Source organism: Centropristis striata, chromosome 20 (genome assembly GCF_030273125.1).
Source record: "Centropristis striata isolate RG_2023a ecotype Rhode Island chromosome 20, C.striata_1.0, whole genome shotgun sequence".
Lineage (NCBI taxonomy): Eukaryota > Metazoa > Chordata > Actinopteri > Perciformes > Serranidae > Centropristis > Centropristis striata.
Window position 1 is genome coordinate 34746131 of NC_081536.1, and position 25260 is coordinate 34771390.

The 25260-nt window shown below is 42.1% G+C and overlaps 1 protein-coding gene across 1 annotated transcript in view; it reads right to left on the bottom strand.

The window, feature by feature from the left end:
* LOC131993212 (NLR family CARD domain-containing protein 3-like) overlaps positions 1–16071 on the bottom strand; it is a 40508-nt gene extending 24437 nt beyond the window's left edge. Inside the window, exons 1-4 of the mRNA XM_059359000.1 lie at positions 15862–16071; positions 13620–15381; positions 13356–13529; positions 10225–10386 (exon numbers count right to left, since the gene is read on the bottom strand). Coding sequence (XP_059214983.1) covers positions 10225–10386; positions 13356–13529; positions 13620–15381; positions 15862–15958 — 2195 coding nt within the window. The 5' untranslated portion in view covers positions 15959–16071. The remainder of the gene's footprint in view (positions 1–10224; positions 10387–13355; positions 13530–13619; positions 15382–15861) is intronic.
* Positions 16072–25260: the final 9189 nt, after the last annotated feature.

Consider the following 25260-nt stretch of genomic DNA (forward strand, 5'->3'; position numbering starts at 1 on the left):
CTGTTTGACTGGTGGTTGAAGCCACGCCCCCTTTGAGTAGTCACGCCCCTTTTTACGAACTAGTGAACCGTTTGTCCTACAGACTTGTATGAGGTGTCTGTGGACTCAGGACAGAGTCCCTGTTTGACTGGTGATTGAAGCCACGCCCCCTTTGAGTAGCCACGCCCCTTTTTACTAACTAGTGAACCGTTTGTCCTACAGACTTGTATGAGGTGTCTGTGGACTCAGGACAGAGTCCCTGTTTGACTGGTGATTGAAGCCACGCCCCCTTTGAGTAGCCACGCCCCTTTTTACTAACTAGTGAACCGTTTGTCCTACAGACTTGTATGAGGTGTCTGTGGACTCAGGACAGAGTCCCTGTTTGACTGGTGATTGAAGCCACGCCCCCTTTGAGTAGCCACGCCCCTTTTTACGAACTAGTGAACCGTTTGTCCTACAGACTTGTATGAGGTGTCTGTGGACTCAGGACAGAGTCCCTGTTTGACTGGTGATTGAAGCCACGCCCCCTTTGAGTAGCCACGCCCCTTTTTACTAACTAGTGAACCGTTTGTCCTACAGACTTATATGAGGTGTCTGTGAACTCAGGACAGAGTCCCTGTTTAACTGCTGATTTAAACCACGAGAATCATCCATCAGTAGTCCCGTGGCACTCCAAAATTTCCCTGGAATTTTGTTTCTAGTTAGTGCCACGGCTGAGCAGCGAGGCACTCATCTTCACTGCAAGCAGTGAGGATGAGTGCCTCGTGCGAAGCACGAGGCATCTCTTATTATTGCTCATGTTTATTATTATTATTATATATAGATTATTCTTCCGTAAAAACTTTGGCGCGTAACTAGTCTCGCAGCTTTGAGAAATCGCGAAAAGTAAAAACGTCAAAAGTTGCGCCCTAATCGGGAATCGTGTGGAATGACTTTTATTAGCGATCGGCGCGCACGTTTTCGCACAACGTGCACAAACGTGCACTTTTCGGCCCATCCGGAACGCATTGCGCCAACTTTGGGGCCTCACCATTCGCAAACCGTTGCTCGTAAAATTCCGAACCGATTTAGAAAGTTGTAGGGCCTGAATTTAACTCTAGTCCTGTGAAATTTCAAAGCGATTGCACGTATAGTTTTCGCACGAAGTGCGAAAACATTTCCATTTTTCCAAACTAATGGGGAGGGCGATTTTCCCATGTGTGTGTATTGCGCGGAATGTTCAGACTCTAGAGCGGTGATGTCATCAAGCAGAGTGGAGAGGGAGAGAAGGAATTGTCAAAAAATAAATTTGAAAACTGCGCTCCAGGCCGCAAATTCCACTCTACAGAAATAATTTATACATAGAAACGGAGGAAAATTTGTCTTCTCACTCACAATCCTCTGGTAAAGCTGTCAGAGTTATAGTTTGGGCGCAGGACACAGAGAAGTGCCACCAAAACGCATCAACTGCCCCATTGAGTCCCATATTAAAAACACGTGAGGATTTTTGAAAAAATCAGATGTAAGAGTTTTTTTAAATCGCTCTAACAAAGCTATTTTTTCATTTTTCTTAAAAAAAAATACATGTAGACGTTCAGGAAGAACTCAGGACGCTCAAAGTGAAGTCAGATTAGTGATAGGTGTTATGGTTTTGCCAAAAATGCTTTCTGTTCGAGGCCAGAATTTTCAGTTTGTCCACCTCTGGCTGCTCACTTTAGCAAAGCATTGTCAGTGACAGTTAGTTTCTGTTGATTGCTCTGCTCTGATTGGTCGACTCCACCTGGCCACGTGGTTGCTTAGCTACCAAAGCTCCCCCCCCCTCCCTCTCCCCTCCTCCAACACAGACATTTTAACTGAAAACAGTTAACTCTTTTAACTTGACCATACATTGTCCAATCTGCCTCAAACTTGTCATACATGATGATGGCTCATCACTGATTGTCTACATAACAATATTTCATAAATTCCCGCCCTTTTTGATTAGCCACGCCCCCTTTCTTAACTAATGAACCGTTTGTCCTAGAAACTTGTATGAGGTGTCAGATTACTCAGCATGGCGTCCCTGTCTAACTGTTGATTGATAACCCCGCCCCTTTTGATAAGCCACGCCCCTTTTACTAACTAGTGAACCGTTTGTCCTACAGACTTGTATGAGGTGTCTGTGGACTCAGGACAGAGTCCCTGTTTGACTGGTGATTGAAGCCACGCCCCCTTTGAGTAGCCACGCCCCTTTTTACGAACTAGTGAACCGTTTGTCCTACAGACTTGTATGAGGTGTCTGTGGACTCAGGACAGAGTCCCTGTTTGACTGGTGATTGAAGCCACGCCCCCTTTGAGTAGCCACGCCCCTTTTTACTAACTAGTGAACCGTTTGTCCTACAGACTTGTATGAGGTGTCTGTGGACTCAGGACAGAGTCCCTGTTTGACTGGTGATTGAAGCCACGCCCCCTTTGAGTAGCCACGCCCCTTTTTACGAACTAGTGAACCGTTTGTCCTACAGACTTGTATGAGGTGTCTGTGGACTCAGGACAGAGTCCCTGTTTGACTGGTGATTGAAGCCACGCCCCCTTTGAGTAGCCACGCCCCTTTTTACGAACTAGTGAACCGTTTGTCCTACAGACTTGTATGAGGTGTCTGTGGACTCAGGACAGAGTCCCTGTTTGACTGGTGATTGAAGCCACGCCCCCTTTGAGTAGCCACGCCCCTTTTTACTAACTAGTGAACCATTTGTCCTACAGACTTATATGAGGTGTCTGTGAACTCAGGACAGAGTCCCTGTTTAACTGCTGATTTAAACCACGAGAATCATCCGTCAGTAGTCCCGTGGCACTCCAAAATTTCCCTGGAATTTTGTTTCTAGTTATTATTATTATTATAGATTATTCTTCCGTAAAAACTTTGGCGCGTAACTAGTCTCGCAGCTTTGAGAAATCGCAAAAAGTAAAAACGTCAAAAGTTGCGCCCTAATCGGGAATCGTGTGGAATGACTTTTATTAGCGATCGGCGCGCACGTTTTCGCACAACGTGCACAAACGTGCACTTTTCGGCCCATCCGGAACGCATTGCGCCAACTTTGGGGCCTCACCATTCGCAAACCGTTGCTTGTAAAATTCCGAACCGATTTAGAAAGTTGTAGGGCCTGAATTTAACTCTAGTCCTGTGAAATTTCAGAGCGATTGCACGTTTAGTTTTCGCACGAAGTGCGAAAACATTTCCATTTTTCCAAACTAATGGGGACGGCGATTTTCCCGTGTGTGTATTGCGCGGAATGTTCAGAAACTAGAGCGGTGATGTCATCAAGCAGAGTGGAGAGGGAGAGAAGGAATTGTCAGAAAATAAATTTGAAAACTGCGCTCCAGGCCGCAAAATCCACCCTACAGAAATAATTTATACATAGAAACGTAGGAAAATTTGTCTTCTCACTCACAATCCTCTGGTAAAGCTGTCAGAGTTTTAGTTTGGGCGCAGGACACAGAGAAGTGCCACCAAAACGCATCAACTGCCCCATTGAGTCCCATATTAAAAACACGTGAGGATTTTTGAAAAAATCAGATGTAAGAGTTTTTTTAAATCACTCTAACAAAGCTATTTTTTCATTTTTCTTAAAAAAAAATATATGTAGACGTTCAGGAAGAACTCAGGACGCTCAAAGTGAAGTCAGATTAGTGATAGGTGTTATGGTTTTGCCAAAAATGCTTTCTGTTCGAGGCCAGAATTTTCAGTTTGGCCACCTCTGGCTGCTCACTTTAGCAAAGCATTGTCAGTGACAGTTAGTTTCTGTTGATTGCTCTGCTCTGATTGGTCGACTCCACCTGGCCACGTGGTTGCTTAGCTACCAAAGCTCCCCCCCCCCTCCCTCTCCCCTCCTCCAACACAGACATTTTAACTGAAAACAGTTAACTCTTTTAACTTGACCATACATTGTCCAATCTGCCTCAAACTTGTCATACATGATGATGGCTCATCACTGATTGTCTACATCAGTGGTTTTCAAAGTGGGGGCCGCGGCCCCCTGGGGGGCCGCCAGGGGGCGCTAGGGGGGCCTCAGAAAATTGGAGGGAAGATGAGAAAAAAAAAATATATATATTTTTAATTTTTTTATTTTATTTTTTTAATAACCATTTGTCCTGAACCGTACAATACGTAAACTGCCGTAATCGTCGGATTCTCAAGTTCAGCTGCAAATTCGGCATGACGACATCATAATCTGTGTAGACCGTTGTTATCAAGCTGCTCTGCTCCTCAAGCTAGCGTGTAGCTAGCTAGCGCAAAATGGACAGGTTTTTGATAACAAAAAGACCAAAGGAGAAGACCAACAGCCCTGCCGTGGAGGACTTGTTTTTTTGTAGCATTGTCGGTGGGTTTGGGGGTCCCCGGCCAGAAGCTAATGCTATTTGGGGGGCCTTGGCATGGAAAAGTTTGGGAACCCCTGGTCTACATAACAATATTTCATAAATTCCCGCCCTTTTTGATTAGCCACGCCCCCTTTCTTAACTAATGAACCGTTTGTCCTAGAAATTTGTGTGAGGTGTCAGATTACTCAGCATGGCGTCCCTGTCTAACTGTTGATTGATAACCCCGCCCCTTTTGATAAGCCACGCCCCTTTTACTAACTAGTGAACCGTTTGTCCTACAGACTTGTATGAGGTGTCTGTGAACTCAGGACAGAGTCCCTGTTTGACTGGTGATTGAAGCCACGCCCCCTTTGAGTAGCCACGCCCCTTTTAACTAACTAGTGAACCGTTTGTCCTACAGACTTGTATGAGGTGTCTGTGGACTCAGGACAGAGTCCCTGTTTGACTGGTGATTGAAGCCACGCCCCCTTTGAGTAGCCACGCCCCTTTTTACTAACTAGTGAACCGTTTGTCCTACAGACTTGTATGAGGTGTCTGTGGACTCAGGACAGAGTCCTTGTTTGACTGGTGATTGAAGCCACGCCCCCTTTGAGTAGCCACGCCCCTTTTTATTAACTAGTGAACCGTTTGTCCTACAGACTTGTATGAGGTGTCTGTGAACTCAGGACAGAGTCCCTGTTTAACTGCTGATTTAAACCACGAGAATCATCCGGCAGTAGTCCCGTGGCACTCCAAAATTTCCCTGGAATTTTGTTTCTAGTTTTGTGTGCTTTTCTTGCAAAAGCACACTAATTGTTATTCCGTGGGCTTATTAGTGCCACGGCTGAGCAGCGAGGCACTCATCTTCACTGCAAGCAGTGAGGATGAGTGCCTCGTGCGAAGCACGAGGCATCTCTTAATATTGCTCATGTTTATTATTATTATTATATATAGATTATTCTTCCGTAAAAACTTTGGCGTGTAACTAGTCTCGCAGCTTTGAGAAATCGCGAAAAGTAAAAACGTCAAAAGTTGCGCCCTAATCGGGAATCGTGTGGAATGACTTTTATTAGCGATCGGCGCGCACGTTTTCGCACAACGTGCACAAACGTGCACTTTTCGGCCCATCCGGAACGCATTGCGCCAACTTTGGGGCCTCACCATTCGCAAACCGTTGCTCGTAAAATTCCGAACCGATTTAGAAAGTTGTAGGGCCTGAATTTAACTCTAGTCCTGTGAAATTTCAAAGCGATTGCACGTATAGTTTTCGCACGAAGTGCGAAAACATTTCCATTTTTCCAAACTAATGGGGAGGGCGATTTTCCCATGTGTGTGTATTGCGCGGAATGTTCAGACTCTAGAGCGGTGATGTCATCAAGCAGAGTGGAGAGGGAGAGAAGGAATTGTCAAAAAATAAATTTGAAAACTGCGCTCCAGGCCGCAAATTCCACTCTACAGAAATAATTTTTACATAGAAACGGAGGAAAATTTGTCTTCTCACTCACAATCCTCTGGTAAAGCTGTCAGAGTTTTAGTTTGGGCGCAGGACACAGAGAAGTGCCACCAAAACGCATCAACTGCCCCATTGAGTCCCATATTAAAAACACGTGAGGATTTTTGAAAAAATCAGATGTAAGAGTTTTTTTAAATCGCTCTAACAAAGCTATTTTTTCATTTTTCTTAAAAAAAAATACATGTAGACGTTCAGGAAGAACTCAGGACGCTCAAAGTGAAGTCAGATTAGTGATAGGTGTTATGGTTTTGCCAAAAATGCTTTCTGTTCGAGGCCAGAATTTTCAGTTAGTCCACCTCTGGCTGCTCACTTTAGCAAAGCATTGTCAGTGACAGTTAGTTTCTGTTGATTGCTCTGCTCTGATTGGTCGACTCCACCTGGCCACGTGGTTGCTTAGCTACCAAAGCTCCCCCCCCTCCCTCTCCCCTCCTCCAACACAGACATTTTAACTGAAAACAGTTAACTCTTTTAACTTGACCATACACTGTCCAATCTGCCTCAAACTTGTCATACATGATGATGGCTCATCACTGATTGTCTACATAACAATATTTCATAAATTCCCGCCCTTTTTGATTAGCCACGCCCCCTTTCTTAACTAATGAACCGTTTGTCCTAGAAATTTGTATGAGGTGTCAGATTACTCAGCATGGCGTCCCTGTCTGTTGATTGATAACCCCGCCCCTTTTGATAAGCCACGCCCCTTTTACTAACTAGTGAACCGTTTGTCCTACAGACTTGTATGAGGTGTCTGTGGACTCAGGACAGAGTCCCTGTTTGACTGGTGATTGAAGCCACGCCCCCTTTGAGTAGCCACGCCCCTTTTTACGAACTAGTGAACCGTTTGTCCTACAGACTTGTATGAGGTGTCTGTGGACTCAGGACAGAGTCCCTGTTTGACTGGTGATTGAAGCCACGCCCCCTTTGAGTAGCCACGCCCCTTTTTACTAACTAGTGAACCGTTTGTCCTACAGACTTGTATGAGGTGTCTGTGGACTCAGGACAGAGTCCCTGTTTGACTGGTGATTGAAGCCACGCCCCCTTTGAGTAGCCACGCCCCTTTTTACGAACTAGTGAACCGTTTGTCCTACAGACTTGTATGAGGTGTCTGTGGACTCAGGACAGAGTCCCTGTTTGACTGGTGATTGAAGCCACGCCCCCTTTGAGTAGCCACGCCCCTTTTTACTAACTAGTGAACCGTTTGTCCTACAGACTTGTATGAGGTGTCTGTGGACTCAGGACAGAGTCCCTGTTTGACTGGTGATTGAAGCCACGCCCCCTTTGAGTAGCCACGCCCCTTTTTACTAACTAGTGAACCGTTTGTCCTACAGACTTATATGAGGTGTCTGTGAACTCAGGACAGAGTCCCTGTTTAACTGCTGATTTAAACCACGAGAATCATCCGGCAGTAGTCCCGTGGCACTCCAAAATTTCCCTGGAATTTTGTTTCTAGTTTTTATTTTTATTCTTCCGTTTCTTCCGTGTCATTTTTCGGTCGACTACTCCTCCCAGAGTTTTGGCCACACATACACAAAAAAGGTATCAAATCGACCGGCTCGCCCATGACAAGTGTGCTATGACTTTTATAAGGGTTTCGACAAACGGTTTTCAAATTATCGGGCAAAAACACGTCAAAAAATCCCCCCAATGTAACCCTATGGAGAGTCTAGAGTGGGGAAGTCATCAAACAGAGTGTAGAGGGAGAGAAAGAATTGTCAAAAAATAAATTTGAAAACTGCGCTCCAGGCCGCAAATTTCACTCTACAGAAATAATTTATACATAGAAACGTAGGAAAATTTGTCCTCTCACTCACAATCCTCTGGTAAAGCTGTCAGAGTTATAGTTTGGGCGCAGGATGCACAGATGCTCAAACAAAATGCACCAACTGCCGCATCGGCTCCCATATTAAAAATGGAGGAAGATTTCTCAAAAAAAAAATTTAACAGTTTTTTAAAATCGCTCTAACAAAGCTATTTTTTCATTTTTCTTAAAAAAAAACATATGGAGATGTTCAGGAAGAACTCAGGACGCTCAAAGTGAAGTCGGATCAATGATAGGTATTATGGTTTTGCCGAAAATGCTTTCTGTTCGAGGCCAGAATTTCAAGTTTGTCGACCTCTGTCTGCTCACTTGTCTCCATCGTCAGTTAATTTCAGTTGATTGCTCTGCTCTGATTGGTCGACTCCACCTGGCCACGTGGTTGCTTAGCTACCAAAGCCCCCCCCCTCCAACACAGACATTCTAACTGATAACTGTCAGTTTACTCTCAGTAAACAGACATGGCTTTCTTCATAAAACACGAGACCTTATAACTTGACCATACATTGTCCAATCTGCCTCAAACTTGTCATGCATGATGATGGTTCATCACTTTTCAGTTCTACATAACAATAATTCATAAATTCCCGCCCTTTTTATTAGCCACGCCCCCTTTTACTAACTAATGAACCGTTTGTCCTAGAAACTTGTATAAGATGTCCGATTACTCAGCATAGAGTCCCTGTTTAACTGGTGATTGATAACCCCGCCCCTTTTGATAAGCCACGCCCATTTTACTAACTAGTGAACCGTTTGTCCTAGAGACTTGTATGAGGTGTGAGTGTACTCAGCAGAAAGTCCCTGTTTAATCCGTGCCCCTTTTGATAAGCCACGAGAGTCACGGTCCAGAGGCAAGCACACAATCAAAATTTCTTTAGGAATTTTCTAGTTTTATTTTTAATCTTCCGTTTCTTCCGTGTCATTTTTCGGTCGACTACTCCTCCCAGAGTTTTGGTCGCACATACACAAAAAAGGTATCAAACCGACCGGCTCGCCCATGACAAGTGTGCTATGACTTTTCTAAGGGTTTCGACATACGGTTTTCAAATTATTGGGCAAAAACACGTCAAAAAATCCCCCCAATGTAACCCTATGGAGAGTCTAGAGTGGGGAAGTCATCAAACAGAGTGTAGAGGGAGAGAAAGAATTGTCAAAAAATAAATTTGAAAACTGCGCTCCAGGCCGCAAATTTCACTCTACAGAAATAATTTATACATAGAAACGTAGGAAAATTTGTCCTCTCACTCACAATCCTCTGGTAAAGCTGTCAGAGTTATAGTTTGGGCGCAGGACGCACAGATGCTCAAACAAAATGCACCAACTGCCGCATCGGCTCCCATATTAAAAATGAAGGAAGATTTCTCAAAAAAAAAATTTAACAGTTTTTTAAAATCGCTCTAACAAAGCTATTTTTTCATTTTTCTTAAAAAAAAACATATGGAGATGTTCAGGAAGAACTCAGGACGCTCAAAGTGAAGTCGGATCAATGATAGGTATTATGGTTTTGCCGAAAATGCTTTCTGTTCGAGGCCAGAATTTCAAGTTTGTCGACCTCTGTCTGCTCACTTTGACGGAACTGTCTCCATCGTCAGTTAATTTCAGTTGATTGCTCTGCTCTGATTGGTCGACTCCACCTGGCCACCTGGTTGCTTAGCTACCAAAGCCCCCCCCCCCCCCCCCCTCCAACACAGACATTCTAACTGATAACTGTCAGTTTACTCAGTAAACAGACATGGCTTTCTTCATAAAACACGAGACCTTATAACTTGACCATACATTGTCCAATCTGCCTCAAACTTGTCATGCATGATGATGGTTCATCACTTTTCAGTTCTACATAACAATAATTCATTAATTCCCGCCCTTTTTATTAGCCACGCCCCCTTTTACTAACTAATGAACCGTTTGTCCTAGAAACTTGTATAAGATGTCAGATTACTCAGCATAGAGTCCCTGTTTAACTGGTGATTGATAACCCCGCCCCTTTTGATAAGCCACGCCCATTTTACTAACTAGTGAACCGTTTGTCCTAGAGACTTGTATGAGGTGTGAGTGTACTCAGCAGAAAGTCCCTGTTTAATCCGTGCCCCTTTTGATAAGCCACGAGAGTCACGGTCCAGAGGCAAGCACACAATCAAAATTTCTTTAGGAATTTTCTAGTTTAGTTTATTGTTGTGTGTAAAGCATAGCCAAGGAAGGAACACTTAAGTTAAGTTATTGTTATTTTTTTTTATCAAGCTTGCCTAATATTGTGCACAGAATACAACCTCAAAATATTGTTCTAATTGTTATTGTTTATTGTATTCATTTATTTTTTGCACTACCTCAGACCTGAAGCTTGGTATCATAGTTGCAGTTTCTTTTTGCACAACTGTTTTTTATGATAAATATTTAACCTGTGGCTCTGTTAATTTTTACATGTTGCATTTTTCTTGTTAATAAAAATATTTCTGTTAAATTTTGGGGTCTTTGTTTTTATCCTTGTGGTATCGAATATTTTCCTGAGTATCGGTATCAAGTTGAAAATTTTAGTATCATGACAACCCTACTGTCCATAGTGTCCATTCTGTCTCCACAGTGTCCAGTCAGTCTGTCCTACCTGAGAGTGTCCAGTCTGCAGCGTGGATCCTCCAGCAGCTTTCGTGCTGAGTCTCCTGGATGGTTGTAGCTCAGGTCCAGGACTCTCAGGTGGGAGGGGTTGGAGCTCAGAGCTGAGGCCAGAGAAGCACAGCCGTCCCCTGAGACCAGACAGCCGGAAAGCCTGAACACACAGAACAACACGTCCTGTTATCTATGAAGTCCATATGAAGTCCATCAACAGAGAGAAAAACATGAACAACAACAACATGCTGATGGAAAGAGAAAGAAACTAAAAACATCTTCATGTCACAAGTTTATCCACCAATGATATCCATTAATTAATAATATACATGGGCTGAACAAAATGCTGAATCTTGTGAACTAATGGTTCATGTTGTTTGTTCCCAGAGACGTCTTGATGTCTTGTTGTCCGGGGGTCCAATTCCCTCTTTGTTGTTTGGCGGTATATCTTCTTTGGACCAAACTACGGTTGTGGGTTGAGTACGCCCCCAACACCCTTCCCAGCTTAGCAACCGGTCTCTCAGCCTTCCAGTGTTCCCAGGGTCCCAACCCCCATCCTTCCCACAACCCAGTGAGGCGTTCTCAGTAAAAGTTGGGACGTTGTGTGAAACATAAATATTATATCAGCCTATTAACCCTTAAAGACCGAGACAGCCGCCCGTGGCTAAAAATAGCTGTCGTTCTAAAACGTTTAATAACTTCTGAACTCTTAATCCCATCCATGTGATTTAAAAATTATGTTAAAGTGGACATTTTCAGCTTTTCAGTGATATCACAATTGTCTCATTTGGCCCTGCAGGGGCTGCGTAGTAACCGTGGTTACGCCATCAACAGACTCTTTTAAAAAAGGCCTAAAAACCTTTCTTTTTAGAAAAGCCTTTTATTAAATGTAACATTGTGCTTTGGCCTTTTAACCTGTTTTTAATCTTGTTGTACTCTGTAGCACCTTGAGATTGCTTTTAACAATGAAAAGTGCTTTACAAATAAAATCTATTATTATTATTATCATATTCTGCAGCATTGATTCGTCAAGGAAACTACGTAATTTCATCCTCTGAGCCAATTACAGATGTTATGTGAGTTTAGTCCCACCCTCTGTTTCTTAATTGGTTAAAAATGTAAATGTCCCGGGCACGTACTCCACCAATCTATGTGTGTTTTGGGAAATTTCAATAGACCGTCAGCCAGTCACCGGCTAGACACGGGGTAAACAAACCGCAAAGACAACAAACAAATTATACATATAAATAATAATTTTCCACAACATTGCAAAACAAAGCATGACAAAGAGACTGCATCCAACCGAGGAGGCTTTGGAACATTTCCTTTCAAACTAACTGTTAGGCGCTGGCGACGGAGCAGAGGAGTCACCGGAGTAACCGGAGTCTGACGCTGATACCTGTTGTAGCAAGGAGGAATACACCAACGGTAACCTACTATTTCTTTTCAATAATAATAAAAACGTTGCAAGTAAACTGTTATATGTACTGATTTATCACACTTGCCTTTCATGCAGTTTGTCATAGTGTTGTTTATTTTAGATACACTGCATAAGAATTCAGGTGCTGATACCATAAATATAGCAAACATACTAACATAACATAACATTACCATAATAATGTTTGCAGGAGGAGTATGTGTCTGATCTGATAGAAGACTGTGTTTCTCTATGTGCAAATGTAAGGTAGGTTTATAAACCCACTGGAGAAATTAATGCAGAAATTAAAATAAATATGTACTAATTTATTTATGCATATTTTCTTCATTGTCTTATTTTTATTCAGGTACATCAGAGTGAGGCCATGGTCACTATCAGCATTCGTCCTGCAGACACTGAGGAGGGTCCAGTCTTGGAGCACCGGGTCCAAGTTGGTGCACAGGTTAGCCTATAAAAACGACAGGACTCCAATTGCTAATATGTATATAATAATAATTTGTATATAGTTTGTGAAGGTTATTTGAACTATGGTCTATGAACTCAGATCATTTGCATTGTTTGTTCATTTGCACTCAGTATATTTCCAAATTTGTACATAGATTTTTTCTCATTTTGTGTATAGATTCTGAAGAGCATTTGTCCCTTGTTTCATTTGCACAGATATATTTATCCTAATTTTTTTTTTGTCTCAGCAGCATCACATTTAAGCCTTGTCTCTGTCTACAGACAGCAGCTCCTGCTGATCTGAACTCCTTTGTTCAGGTCCACAAACCCTCCCGTCCACTACGCTCTTCCAGAGAAAGACGTCTGGCTCATCCTCCTGAAGGCCTCTACATCTCAAACCAGACTCTTCTCCTCTGTAGAGCCCGTATAGGTGGTGGAACCAACTTCCAAACTCCATCTGATCAATGAGTCCTGATCAATCTTTAAGAAGAGACTGAAGACCAACTCTTTACTGAACACCTTCACTCTTGATCTCCACAGATAAAAATTAATTAATCAAAAAAAAACTGTTGAAACTGTCCGCTCGTACCTAAAAGCACTGACGTCTTAATGGACTCAATTTAACCCGCGGCACTGACTCACGTGTTGTTTATTGACTTCATCTTTGTTTGTGTTGTATTAACTCTCAAATGTGCGTCGCTTTGGATAAAAGTTGGCTGAATTACATCATAGAAATGTAGAATAAATGCAAAGAGAAACAAAAACATGTTCTTCTGCTGTGGTTGAAACACAACCATGAACACACAAAAGGTACTTTTTGAGTTTAGTTCCTGAATTATTTCCTCTGGTTTCATAGTTCCAAGAACTTTCTGGTCAAAAAGGGGTTCAGGAAATTAAGATGAGAGAAGCTGTTTAGGTTACAGAGTGTAGCCAGGAAGCTAACCTCTGAATGTTATTTATACATATTTACTCATAATATAAGTGTAAATATTCTTTGTAGTTGGTTGCTTTTCTCTTTTTTCTCATTCTCCTGGCAGGCAATTAAGACCCTCTCCATAAAAAAACACATTTTAAAGAAAACAAAACCGTTGCTGTGTGTGTGTGTGTGTGTGTGTGTGTGTGTGTGTGTGTGTGTGTGTGTGTGTCAACACTGGGGATTTAAAGGTCGTCTTTTTTGTGACACTCTGCATGGAGCTGAAAGTTTGAAGAAACATTTCAAATAATTTAAGACAAACTCATGATCTGACCTGAGAGTTCCCAGTTTACAATGAGGACTCTGCAGTCCAGGAGACAGCCTCTTCACTCCTGAATCCTTCAGGTCGTTGTTACTCAGGTCCAGCTCTCTCAGACTGGAGGACGGGGAGCTGAGGACTGAGGACAGAGCTTCACAGCTTCTCTCTGACAGGTTACAGCCACTGAGACTGGAGACGCAATGACAAAGAAAGGTGAAAGTTAAAAGGAGAGCAAGTATTAAAGTTAAGGCACATGAATACAACTACTTCTGTACTCACAGAGCTTTGTTGGAGGCTTTGACCACTGGCAGCAGCCTCAGAAGAGCCTCCTCTGAAGCAAAGTATTTCTTCAGGTCAAACACATCCAGATCTGTTTCTGATGACAGTAAGATGAAGACCAGAGCTGACCACAGAGCAGAAGACAGTTTATCTGTGGAGAGACTTCCTGATCTCAGGTAGAATTGGATCTGCTCCACTAGAGAACGATCATTCAGTTCATTCAGACAGTGGAACAGGTTGATTCTTCTCTCTGGAGACAGATCCTCACTGATCTTCTTCTTGATGTATTTGACTGTTTCCTGATTGGTCTGTGAGCTACTTCCTGTCTGTGTCAGCAGACCTCGTAGGAGATTTTGATTGGTCTCCAGAGAAAGACCCAGGAGGAAGCGGAGGAACAAGTCCAGGTGTCCATTTGGACTCTGTAAGGCCTTGTCCACAGCACTCTGGCAGAGACTCGTCTCTGTTGGTTCCTCTGCCATCAGATTGACTCCAGAGTTGATGAAGGTCAGTTGGACATGAAGAGCAGCCAGAAACTCCTGAACACTCAGATGGACGAAACAGAACACCCTGTCCTGGTACAGTCCTCTCTCCTCTCTAAAGACCTGTGTGAACACTCCTGAGTACTTTGAGGCTGCTGTGATGTCGAAGCCACACTCTGTCAGGTCTGAGTCATAGAAGATCAGGTTTCCTTTCTGCAGCTGATCAAAAGCCAGTTTTCCCAGAGACTCGATCATCTTCCTGCTCTCTGGACTCCACTGTGGATCTGTCTCAGCTCCTCCATCATACTTGATGTTCTTCGCTTTGGACTGAACCACCAGGAAGTGGATGTACATCTCAGTCAGGGTCTTGGGCAGCTCTCCTCCCTCTCTGGTTTCCATCAGCTCCTCCAGAACTCCAGCAGAGATCCAGCAGAAGACTGGGATGTGGCACATGATGTAGAGGCTTCGTGATGTCTTGATGTGGAAGATGATTCTTTTGGCCTGCTTCTTTTCTCTGAATCTCTTCCTGAAGTACTCCTCCTTCTGAGGGTCAGTGAACCCTCTGACCTCTGTCACCATGTCAACACAGTCAGCAGGGATCTGATTGGCTGCTGCAGGTCGTGTGGTTATCCAGAGGCGAGCAGAGGGAAGCAGTTTCCCCCTGATGAGGTTTGTCAGCAGCACATCCACTGAGGTGGACTCTGTGACATCAGTCAGGGTTTCACTGTTGTTGAAGTCCAGAGGAAGTCGACACTCATCCAGACCGTCAAAGATCAACACAACGTGGAACTCTTCAAACCTGCAGATTCCTGCTTCTTTGGTTTCAGTAAAGAAGCGATGAACAAGTTCCACCAAGCTGAACTTTTTCTGTTTCAGCCCATTCAGCTCTCTGAAGGTGAATGGGAATATGAACATTATGTCCTGGTTGGTTTTGTCTTCAGCCCAGTCCAGAGTGAACTTCTGTGTTAAGACTGTTTTCCCAATGCCAGCCACTCCCTTTGTCAGAACTGTTCTGATTGGTTTATTTCTTCCAGGTGGGGTTTTAAAGATGTCTTCTAGTCTGATTCTTGTTTCTGGTCTGTCTGGTTTCCTGGATGCTGTTTCAATCTGTCTGACCTCATGTTCCTTATTGACCTCTGCAGTCCCTCCCTCTGTGATGTAGATCTCTGTGTAGATCTGATTCAGAAGGGTCTGGTTTCCTGCTTTAGCGATCCCCTCAAACACACACTGGAACTTCTTTTTTAAATTGGATTTGAGTTTTGGCTGGCACCGAGGAAGAATCTCTGAATGAAGAGAACAATGAAACCAATGAGGGTTTGTTACAGTGAATGTGAGTCATGAATTCGTTGTCTAACAAGTGTACACATTTCTTTATGTGTGAAATCTGTTCAGCTTGATTAATAACTACAGTAGGTCCTGAAAAGATGGTCTCCAGAGAAACCAGACGGTGTTCGAGTCCTATCGAGGGAAGTAATGTTGGCCAAGAAAAACTTACAGTGACTCTAGTGTGTGCACATCTTAACCAGCTAGAAGCAACTAAAAACAGAATTGTCTGCGTCAGGTTCATCATTTTTGTTCTCTGAGAGACTTTCATTTTATTTCTCTGCTGGATGTGTTTTTGGGCGCTTGTTCTATAATCCATAGTGCACCAAGACAAGAAATGTCCATATTTGTAGATCAGAGAGAGTTTGTTAAAGTCTCTTTAACCTACAACTTCAATCTTTTTACATCCATTTTTATAATTAATAATGATTCTGACTTACCTTCGAGTTTCAAGGGGGGGGTTGATAATTTCTGATTTATCTTCTCTTTAACTGTTCTGGTCACGTCAGTCGCTTTTTCACTGTAGGTCTCAATCATCAGATCCACAGTTTTTATCCGGTTTGCATTCTCCAGCTGACACTTTGGGATTGCTTGGATGCCTTCTAGCTTCCCCTGCAGGAACCACTTGAATTTTTCAAAGTCCTCAGCTCCCAAATCTTCTAAAATTGATAAGATTTCCTCATCAGGTGTCGCCATTTTTTCTCCCTGCAAAGATCCAAAAGATACCAAGAGGAAATAGTTACTTTTAAAATAAAGACTTCATCATGAGAAAGATGGTTCCATTAGTTTTAGGCAGCGGCGCATCATCAGGAGAGACAAACAAACAAAGTCAAGAGACAGTTAGTAAGGATGCTCAGCTACCTGTAACTGACAGACAGACATTTTGTTTGGGGCTCCCCAGAGTCGAGGATCACTTCTGGTTTTCAGTACAAGCTGATCAACATTGATGTGGAAATCTGTTCTCACAAATGACTCATTTAGGAACATGGATAACTAAACCAAGAGTACAGATTCTTAAAATATAGATTTGGTTAAACAATCCAGGCAAAGAAATTCAGTGCCAAAAAATATTGGCAATTTTCTTTTGTGTTAAATCAGAGTTGTAGCGATCAGTGGACTATTGCCAGCTATTGTGATAATTAATGAATGGTTAAGTACATTTTTACATGCAAAATATATGAGTACACTGTTGTGAGGGCTAAAACATGGAGAATTCCTTTGTTTCTCTGTTTTCTATAATTTAAGAAATGTCTTAAGATTTAAGACATCACATGGACTTTGACAAATTGGACTTTTTTTCATCTTATTTACATCATAACATTAATAATGTGGATTTTTTTTAAAATCTTAATTTGTTTATATTATCTTAGGGAAAATAAAATAAAAACATTACTACAGGTAACAATTACATGGTGCACACATATTGTATTTTTAATTGTCCTTAAGTTTGTGTTATTTAAGCCTCTGGACAGTTGAGACCTGGACTGTGCTAAATGGTTAAACCAGGTCTCAGTGTTGGAAGATGTCTGCATTTGACCACTTAACACTTCTTTTATACACATAACTTCAGAGTATTAACAGTTAGGAAATATAAACACACCTGAGTCAAGAGGATCCAAGCTGTCAGACCAGTTCAGACACGCCCTGCATGTTTCACTGATGATCACAATCAAACTGTTGATTCTACCTGAGAAACACAAACAACATTACTTTTAAATCTTTCTAAAACCATTGCTCTTTAACTCAGAGAGGAATTCTGCAGAGTAAATCATATATATACTTTTTAAAACAGCCAATCAGCATCAAGAAACATTCCTCCTGTGCAGTGAAACAGTGACGCAGCACAATGTGATCAAAGTGATCCTGATGATGAAACATTTACAGATTCCTCTGGTAGGATTCTCACCTGCTGAACTCACTTCAGGTCCACTTACAGACACTTTCCACCTTCATGTGTGGAGGAAACTCTGGGAGAGAAGAAGCTGCTTGTTTCTTCCTCATCAGTCCTGGAGTCTGTGAGCGTCTGAGCTGAGGACGCCGTCACACCCTCACAACTTCACAGTCCAAGTCTAAAAATAAAACAACAGAGTGACGTGAAAACCAGTCTAACCAGTGGGACATGAATGAGATGCATTTGTTGTTACGCACATGTAGTGAACATTCTATATGTGTGTGTTTTGTTCATTTTGCTTTCTGAATGAACATTATTTTGCATTATGTCTTCAGACGGTGTCTTGTTTTTCCCTGTATAACACTATGTCCCAGAAACAAAATCAGACAAATCACTGATCAGATGGTGTAATTCCACAATCTGTCCACTAGATGGTGCTAACTGACCATCTGATGTTCAGAAAGATGTAATGGAGGTTCAGCAATTTGGATTACAAACATGTCGACCTGAAGAGACACAGTGTGATAACTACAGTATATGTATTTATTTCTAAATGTACCATTTAAAAAAAAACATTCTGTGAATTTTCTGAGCAGCAGATTGTAAAAGTTTACAGCATCTACACTCAGAACAATGAGTGTGAACCTGACAAATAAACAAAACATAAAATGAGAGTAAATCAGTCAACAAGAAAGTGAAAACGGTGTCATATCTGAATATCTCATCCGATCACAAACAGACCATCATCAAACTGATTAATTCAGATCAAACTCAACGTTCCAACTGTCTCAAAAAGGTCGGCAACTTGAACGACTCCACAGAAAAACTGGTCTCACTATACACAAAGACATGTACAATAACCACATCTTACACTATAAGGACTCCATTGCCAGCACAAAAACCAACTACTACAACGACTCCTCTCTCACCACTGGAACCGTCCCTACACCCTTAAAACAGCTGCCATTACCCCAATCCTGAAAAAACCTGCCGCTGACCCATCCAACTTCAACAACCTCCGCCCTATCTCCAATCTACCCTTCATCTCCAAAATCCTGGAAAAAACTGTTGCCTCCCTGCTCCACTCTCACCTATCCTACAATAATCTGTATGACCAGTTCCAGTCTGGTTTCCATCCACTCCATAGCACCGAAACAGCACTCATCAAAATCACCAACGACCTCCTTATGGCATCTGATTCTGGACTCCTCACCCTCCTCATCCTCTTCTTCCTCCTCATCCTCCTCATCCTCCTCACCCTCCTCATCCTCCTCACCCTCCTCTTCCTCCTCATCCTCCTCACCCTCCTCATCCTCCTCATCCTCCTCATCCCCTTCACCCTCCTCATCCTCCTCATCCTCCTCATCCTCCTGAGTGCAGCCTTTGATACCATCTGTCACACCACCCTCCTCAGCAGGCTTTCTTCCATCCATCACCCTTTCCTCCTTGGACTGGTTCACTTCCTGTTTCTCTGGCTGCACTCAGTTCATTCAACTCAAGTTGCTCAAATCCCTCCCTTCCTCTGTCACCTCAGGTGTGCCCCAGGGCTCTGTCCTGGGGCCCCTCCTCTTCATCATCTACCTCCTTCCCCTCTGCAATATCCTCCGCAAATTTAACATCCACTTCCACTGCTATGCCGATGACACCCAGCTCTACCTCACCACTAAACCCTCGTCCTCTCTCCCGCCCACCTCCCTCACTGATTGCATCTCTGAAATAAGAACCTGGTTCACCTCAAACTTCCTTAAATTAAACAGTAATAACACAGAGGTTCTCCTCATTGGCAGAAAACCCACTCTATCCAAAACCGACAGCTTTTCCCTCAACATCGACAACTCCTCTGTTTCACCATCCCCCCAGGTTAAGAGTCTGGGTGTCATACTTGACAGTACACTATCCTTTCAATCCCACATCAACAACATTACCCGGTCTGCCTACTTCCACCTACCAAACATCAATCGCCTCCGCCCCTCCCTTACCCCCCACACTGCTGCCATCCTCATCCACAGCCTCGTCACTTCCCGTCTGGATTATTGCAACTCTCTCCTCTTTGGCCTCCCTCACAAATCACTCCAAAAGCTTCAACTGGTCCAGAATTCAGCTGCCTGCATCATCACAAGAACCACCTCTATCCACCACATCACCCCTGTCCTCCAACAGCTCCACTGGCTCCCTGTTCAGTTCCGGATTCAATACAAAGTCCTCCTGGTAACTTTCAAGGCTATCCACAACCTCGCCCCCCCATATCTGTCCGACCTCCTCCATGTTCCCTCAGATCCTCTTCCTCCATACACCTGTCTGTCCCCTCCACCTGTCTCACCACCATGGGGAGCATTCAGCCTCTAGAACTCACTACCACCCCAACTCAGGAACATTGACTCACTCCCCCATTTCAAATCACAACTCAAAACACATCTGTTTAAAACTGCCTGTTCCCTCTGATGACAATTACCCTGCCCAATCTATTGTATTGTATTGTTATTAATTCTGTGTATTTTATTTTATTGTATTTTATTTGTTTTCTATCTTTTTTGTACGGTGTCCTTGAGTGCCAAGAAAGGCGCCTCCAAATAAAATGTATTATTATTATTATTATTATTATTATTATTAATAATAATAATAATAATAATAATAATAAAATGCTCCATCCATACAAGTTCTTTAAGCCTCTGGACAGTTGAGACCTGGACTGTGCTAAAGGGTCTTCAGTTAAACCAGGTCTCAGTGTTGGAAGATGTCTGCATTTGACCACTTAACACTTCTTTTATACACATAACTTCAGAGTATTAACAGTTAGGAAATATAAACACACCTGAGTCAAGAGGATCCAAGCTGTCAGACCAGTTCAGACGCCCTGCATGTTTCACTGATGATCACAATCAAACTGTTGATTCTACCTGAGAAACACAAACAACATTACTTTTAAATCTTTCTAAAACCATTGCTCTTTAACTCAGAGAGGAATTCTGCAGAGTAAATCATATATATACTTTTTAAAACAGCCAATCAGCATCAAGAAACATTCCTCCTGTGCAGTGAAACAGTGACGCAGCACAATGTGATCAAAGTGATCCTGATGATGAAACATTTACAGATTCCTCTGGTAGGATTCTCACCTGCTGAACTCACTTCAGGTCCACTTACAGACACTTTCCACCTTCATGTGTGGAGGAAACTCTGGGAGAGAAGAAGCTGCTTGTTTCTTCCTCATCAGTCCTGGAGTCTGTGAGCGTCTGAGCTGAGGACGCCGTCACACCCTCACAACTTCACAGTCCAAGTCTAAAAATAAAACAACAGAGTGACGTGAAAACCAGTCTAACCAGTGGGACATGAATGAGATGCATTTGTTGTTACGCACATGTAGTGAACACTCTATATGTGTGTGTTTTGTTCATTTTGCTTTCTGAATGAACATCATCTTGCATTATGTCTTCAGACGGTGTCTTGTTTTTCCCTGTATAACACTATGTCCCAGAAACAAAATCAGACAAATCACTGATCAGATGGTGTAATTCCACAATCTGTCCACTAGATGGTGCTAACTGACCATCTGATGTTCAGAAAGATGTAATGGAGGTTCAGCAATTTGGATTACAAACATGTCGACCTGAAGAGACACAGTGTGATAACTACAGTATATGTATTTATTTCTAAATGTACCATTTAAAAAAAAAACATTCTGTGAATTTTCTGAGCAGCAGATTGTAAAAGTTGCCAAAATAATCGGCCTCCCAACACTCAGTCTCACAGAACTGAATAACAGGTCCATCTCACGCTGCAACCACAATAGAACAAGACGTTATACACCCACTCCACCAGGAGCTCACTGCCTTCTGGTCGGAGGTTCAGAACATTAAGGTGTAAAAGGGCTCACCTTGGAAAAAGCCTGATCCCTGCAGCCATCGCTGCTCTAAACAAAAGAGCGCAATGAATGTTTATTTGCCGTGTAATGTTTCTATGTCCTGTGCTGTGTGATGTTAATGTTGAGCGTCTGTGTTATCTGTTGAATGTACAGTGATGTGAAAATGAATTTCCCCTTGGGGACAATAAATCTAAATCTAAATTATATATTTATTTGTTAGTGCTTCATGTTATTGCATTGTTTATTTTTCTGTAACTCATTTCTTCTTCTTTGTAACTGTGCATTGTATTGATGTTTGATATAAATGAATAAAAATAAAAAAAGCTTTGAGTTCAGCGTTACGGTGACGCCATGTTTGGGGAGAGACCCTATTTGGCCTATTTATCTAAAACAAAGTGTTGAGACTAAAACCACTGACTACTTTACTGTTTGCTCAAACTAAATGTTTGTTTGAACATTTAGTCTGTTAGGAGAGTCTTTTAGTCCAACCAACACTAACCAAGACATTTCTACATCAACAGTTTGTACTGAAGGTCACTGACAGAGACAAACCTTTACACTTTATCACGATTTCAATAGTTTACACAGTTTATAACGAGTTTATAAAGAGTTCATAGACCTGAAACTGCACCACGAAGAGACAAAGTTAAACTAAACTGAAATCCTACCCGTCAACTAAATGTCCTCAGTGGGCGTGGCCTCATCTCCCGCCACTCCTTCGGAAATACTGTGAAGGTAAAGAATAATTTATTTTGAAGCAACTCTCGCGAGACTTCGGGTAACAGTAACAGTGTCTTCTGTCAGGTCTCGCGAGAGCTCGTTGCTGACAGAGACAGGTCTGTAACAAAGTTAATTTTCTCCTGATTTGTCCGTCAGAAAATGCCATTGTTGTGTCAAAATGTCCAGAAGACATGTGTCCTGTTAGGAATGGCTCCAATGTTTATAAAGACTCACATGTGACTATTTGTTTAGAGAAAGACGATTATATACACTCGATGATACATCCGGGTATCTTCTTCTCACCGAGAGGAGCCGAGCCGAGCCGAGAGGAGCCGAGAGGAGCCGAGAGGAGCCGAGCCGAGAGGAGCCGAGCCGAGCCGAGAGGAGTCGAGCCGTAGGGGCATTAATGTCAGTATGTGCTTTAAATTAAACATGATTAATGATTAAAGAAATGATGATCTGAGATTATTTTTTTCATAAAGCATCAATCTGTTCAGGCTACATGTTGGTTATTAGTTTACTTTATGATAAAAATTGACTTTGTATGAATTTATGTACATCATGTAATACACCTACACATGTTTTTCCTTTATTATTCATATTATATATCAGTGTGTTTATATCACTACATTAATATCAGGCTGCTCTACAGATATATTTACAGAAATATGGACAGAAATTAAACTTCAGCAGAAGATCTGAATGTATTTTTAGGTTTTGGCCTTGTTTATGTCTGCTTAATTAATCAAAGTTAATGTTTTTACACTCCTTTATTATTATTATTATTATTATTATTATTATTATAAGTATTATTATTATTATTATTATGTTGTCTGGTTACCTTTACAGTGAAGTGGAGGAGTTTCGTCAAAGAATTGAAGGCAGATGAGGAAGGACTGTTGAAATGGTCGGTAATATTATTAATAAGTCAATGTAATAATGTATTTATGCTCCAGAATCTTCAGTATTTCACTGTAGACTGTGATTATGGTTATGGTTATTCCATTTATTTTAAAGTGTTTCTGTTTCTCTTCTCTGCAGATCTTCCTGATGACGTGACTGCACATTTTATTCTGTGTTCAAGTAACTTTCATTTATTCATTAGTTCATTAGAACTGATGGTGTAATAAACCTTTAAACTGTTAGAGCTGATGGTGTAATAAACCTTTAAACTGTTAGAACTGATGGTGTAATAAACCTTTAAACTGATAGAACTGATGGTGTAATAAACCTTTAAACTGATAGAACTGATGGTGTAATAAACCTTTAAACTGATAGAACTGATGGTGTAATAAACCTTTAAACTGATAGAACTGATGGTGTAATAAACCTTTAAACTGATAGAACTGATGGTGTAATAAACCTTTAAACTGATAGAACTGATGGTGTAATAAACCTTTAAACTGATAGAACTGATGATGTAATAAACCTTTAAACTGATGGTGTAAATATCAATCAATCAATCAGACTTTATTTTATTTTATTTTTTTATTTATTTATGTAGAGCACTTTTCATATAAGAGAGATGCAACACAAAGCGCTTTACGTAAAAAAGGAGAAAATAATAATAATAATAATAATAAAAAAACGAAACATAGAAACAAGCATACACACTCCGCCCATCCCACCTTCATCCCTCCATCCTTTTGAAAACAAAGCACAAACTGAGGAAGCTCCATCTCAACATGGAGCAGTGAGGAAACACTGGAGGCAGCTTAGAAATTAATTAGATAAAAAATAAAGTAAGATAAGATAAAATAAAATAAGATTTTTTTTAAATGCCTCCTGATGCAAAATACAATGAAATGTCCAAAAATCCCCCCCTCCATTGGTGGCTTGTACTTTCTCTCTGAACGTTGTCAGAACTCCGGCCTGTTTCCCGATCATTGACGGCGCTCCATCTGCTGCCAGGCTTACGGCGCGACCAGTCCCCGACTCTGTCCAGGCTCCAACGACGGGGCGGGAAATGTCCTCCGCTGTTCTGGCGTCAAAGGCACCAACTCCAGAAACTCCTCTGTGACAGTCAAAGTCTCGTCAACTCCACGAATGAACGTGTCCAGTTGAGCCACATCCGTAATATCACGACTCTCATCAGCTGCAACAGAAAAGGCCAGAAATGACTCCACTTTGTGTTTCAGTTGGCTTTCCAAATCTGCCGATAGTTCTGAAATCCTGTCTGCCACGGTATTCCTCGTCAGGCTAATATTGGCAGAAGCTTGTCTCTTCTCAGGACAAAGGCAGCCTTCAGCACGTTTTGACCAACTCCCCCGTCACAGTACGGCTTTGACGCTAATGCTATTTTGCTAGCTGGCTTCACTGCAGCATCACCGGCCTCTCGGCTCCGGGTGGAAACAGATGATGTTTCCTCAGACCCACCAACATTTAATTTACCTTCTGTCTTCTCAGTTCTCCGTGCAAGCTGTTTTTCGCCATGCTGGGTTTCATAGTGGCGCCGAATATTATATTCCTTAAGCACCGAAACTTGCTGCATGCACACCAGGCACACTGGTTTCCCATTCACCTCCGTGAACATATAGGAAGAGGTCCATTTTTCTTGAAAAATCCGACACTCTGTGTCCACTTTTCTCTTTTTTGACAAAGACATTTGGCTGATGAGGGTGCCAGGCCAAGAATAAAGCAGGTAAAACGATAGAACCAAAAGCTACTTACAGACCCTGAAGCTCAGTGCTAACATCTGCTGTTCGTTCCGCCGCAGCGTTGCATCATGTTGTCTGCTCTGACTAAAACAGTGCGCCCCTAGTGGACAATATAGGAACTGCAGATTTTAAAGAAAATGTAGTTCATCATTTTTATGATTTTTTTCATATTGCAGATTTATCCCCCGGGCCGGACTGGACCCCCTGGTGGGCCGGCTCCGTAAGTTTGACACCCCTGGTCTAATGTAACCTGCCATTATTTAATTTGCCACGCTAACGTCACATTTCAAGCTACTGAAAGTATATGTACACTATTCATAATATGAAGATATTTACAAATTCAGACACTGAGATGCTGTCTATATAAAACTGTTGCAATGGACGAGTCGAGTCTTATCTCCAGTCCTGGAGATAATTTGTTTTATGTATGTTTTTGGCCATAAACTGGACATCTAATATTACTTAGCATGTTGCCATTTAACTCCTGTTCACAATTAGCCATTAGTTTGAGTGGTTGTGATGGTATTGGTTAGCTGGAAGCTTTAAACTGTGTTCTTAACATCCAGTTTGTCATGCTTTAAAAAAAATATATATAATAAGACAACAAACAACCGTGGAGGGAAATGTTCTAAAACCACACTTGGAAGTCTAATCCCTTTCCAAGAAGGAGGTGTGAAGTGGTTCTAACCCTCTCACAGGAGGCCAAGCA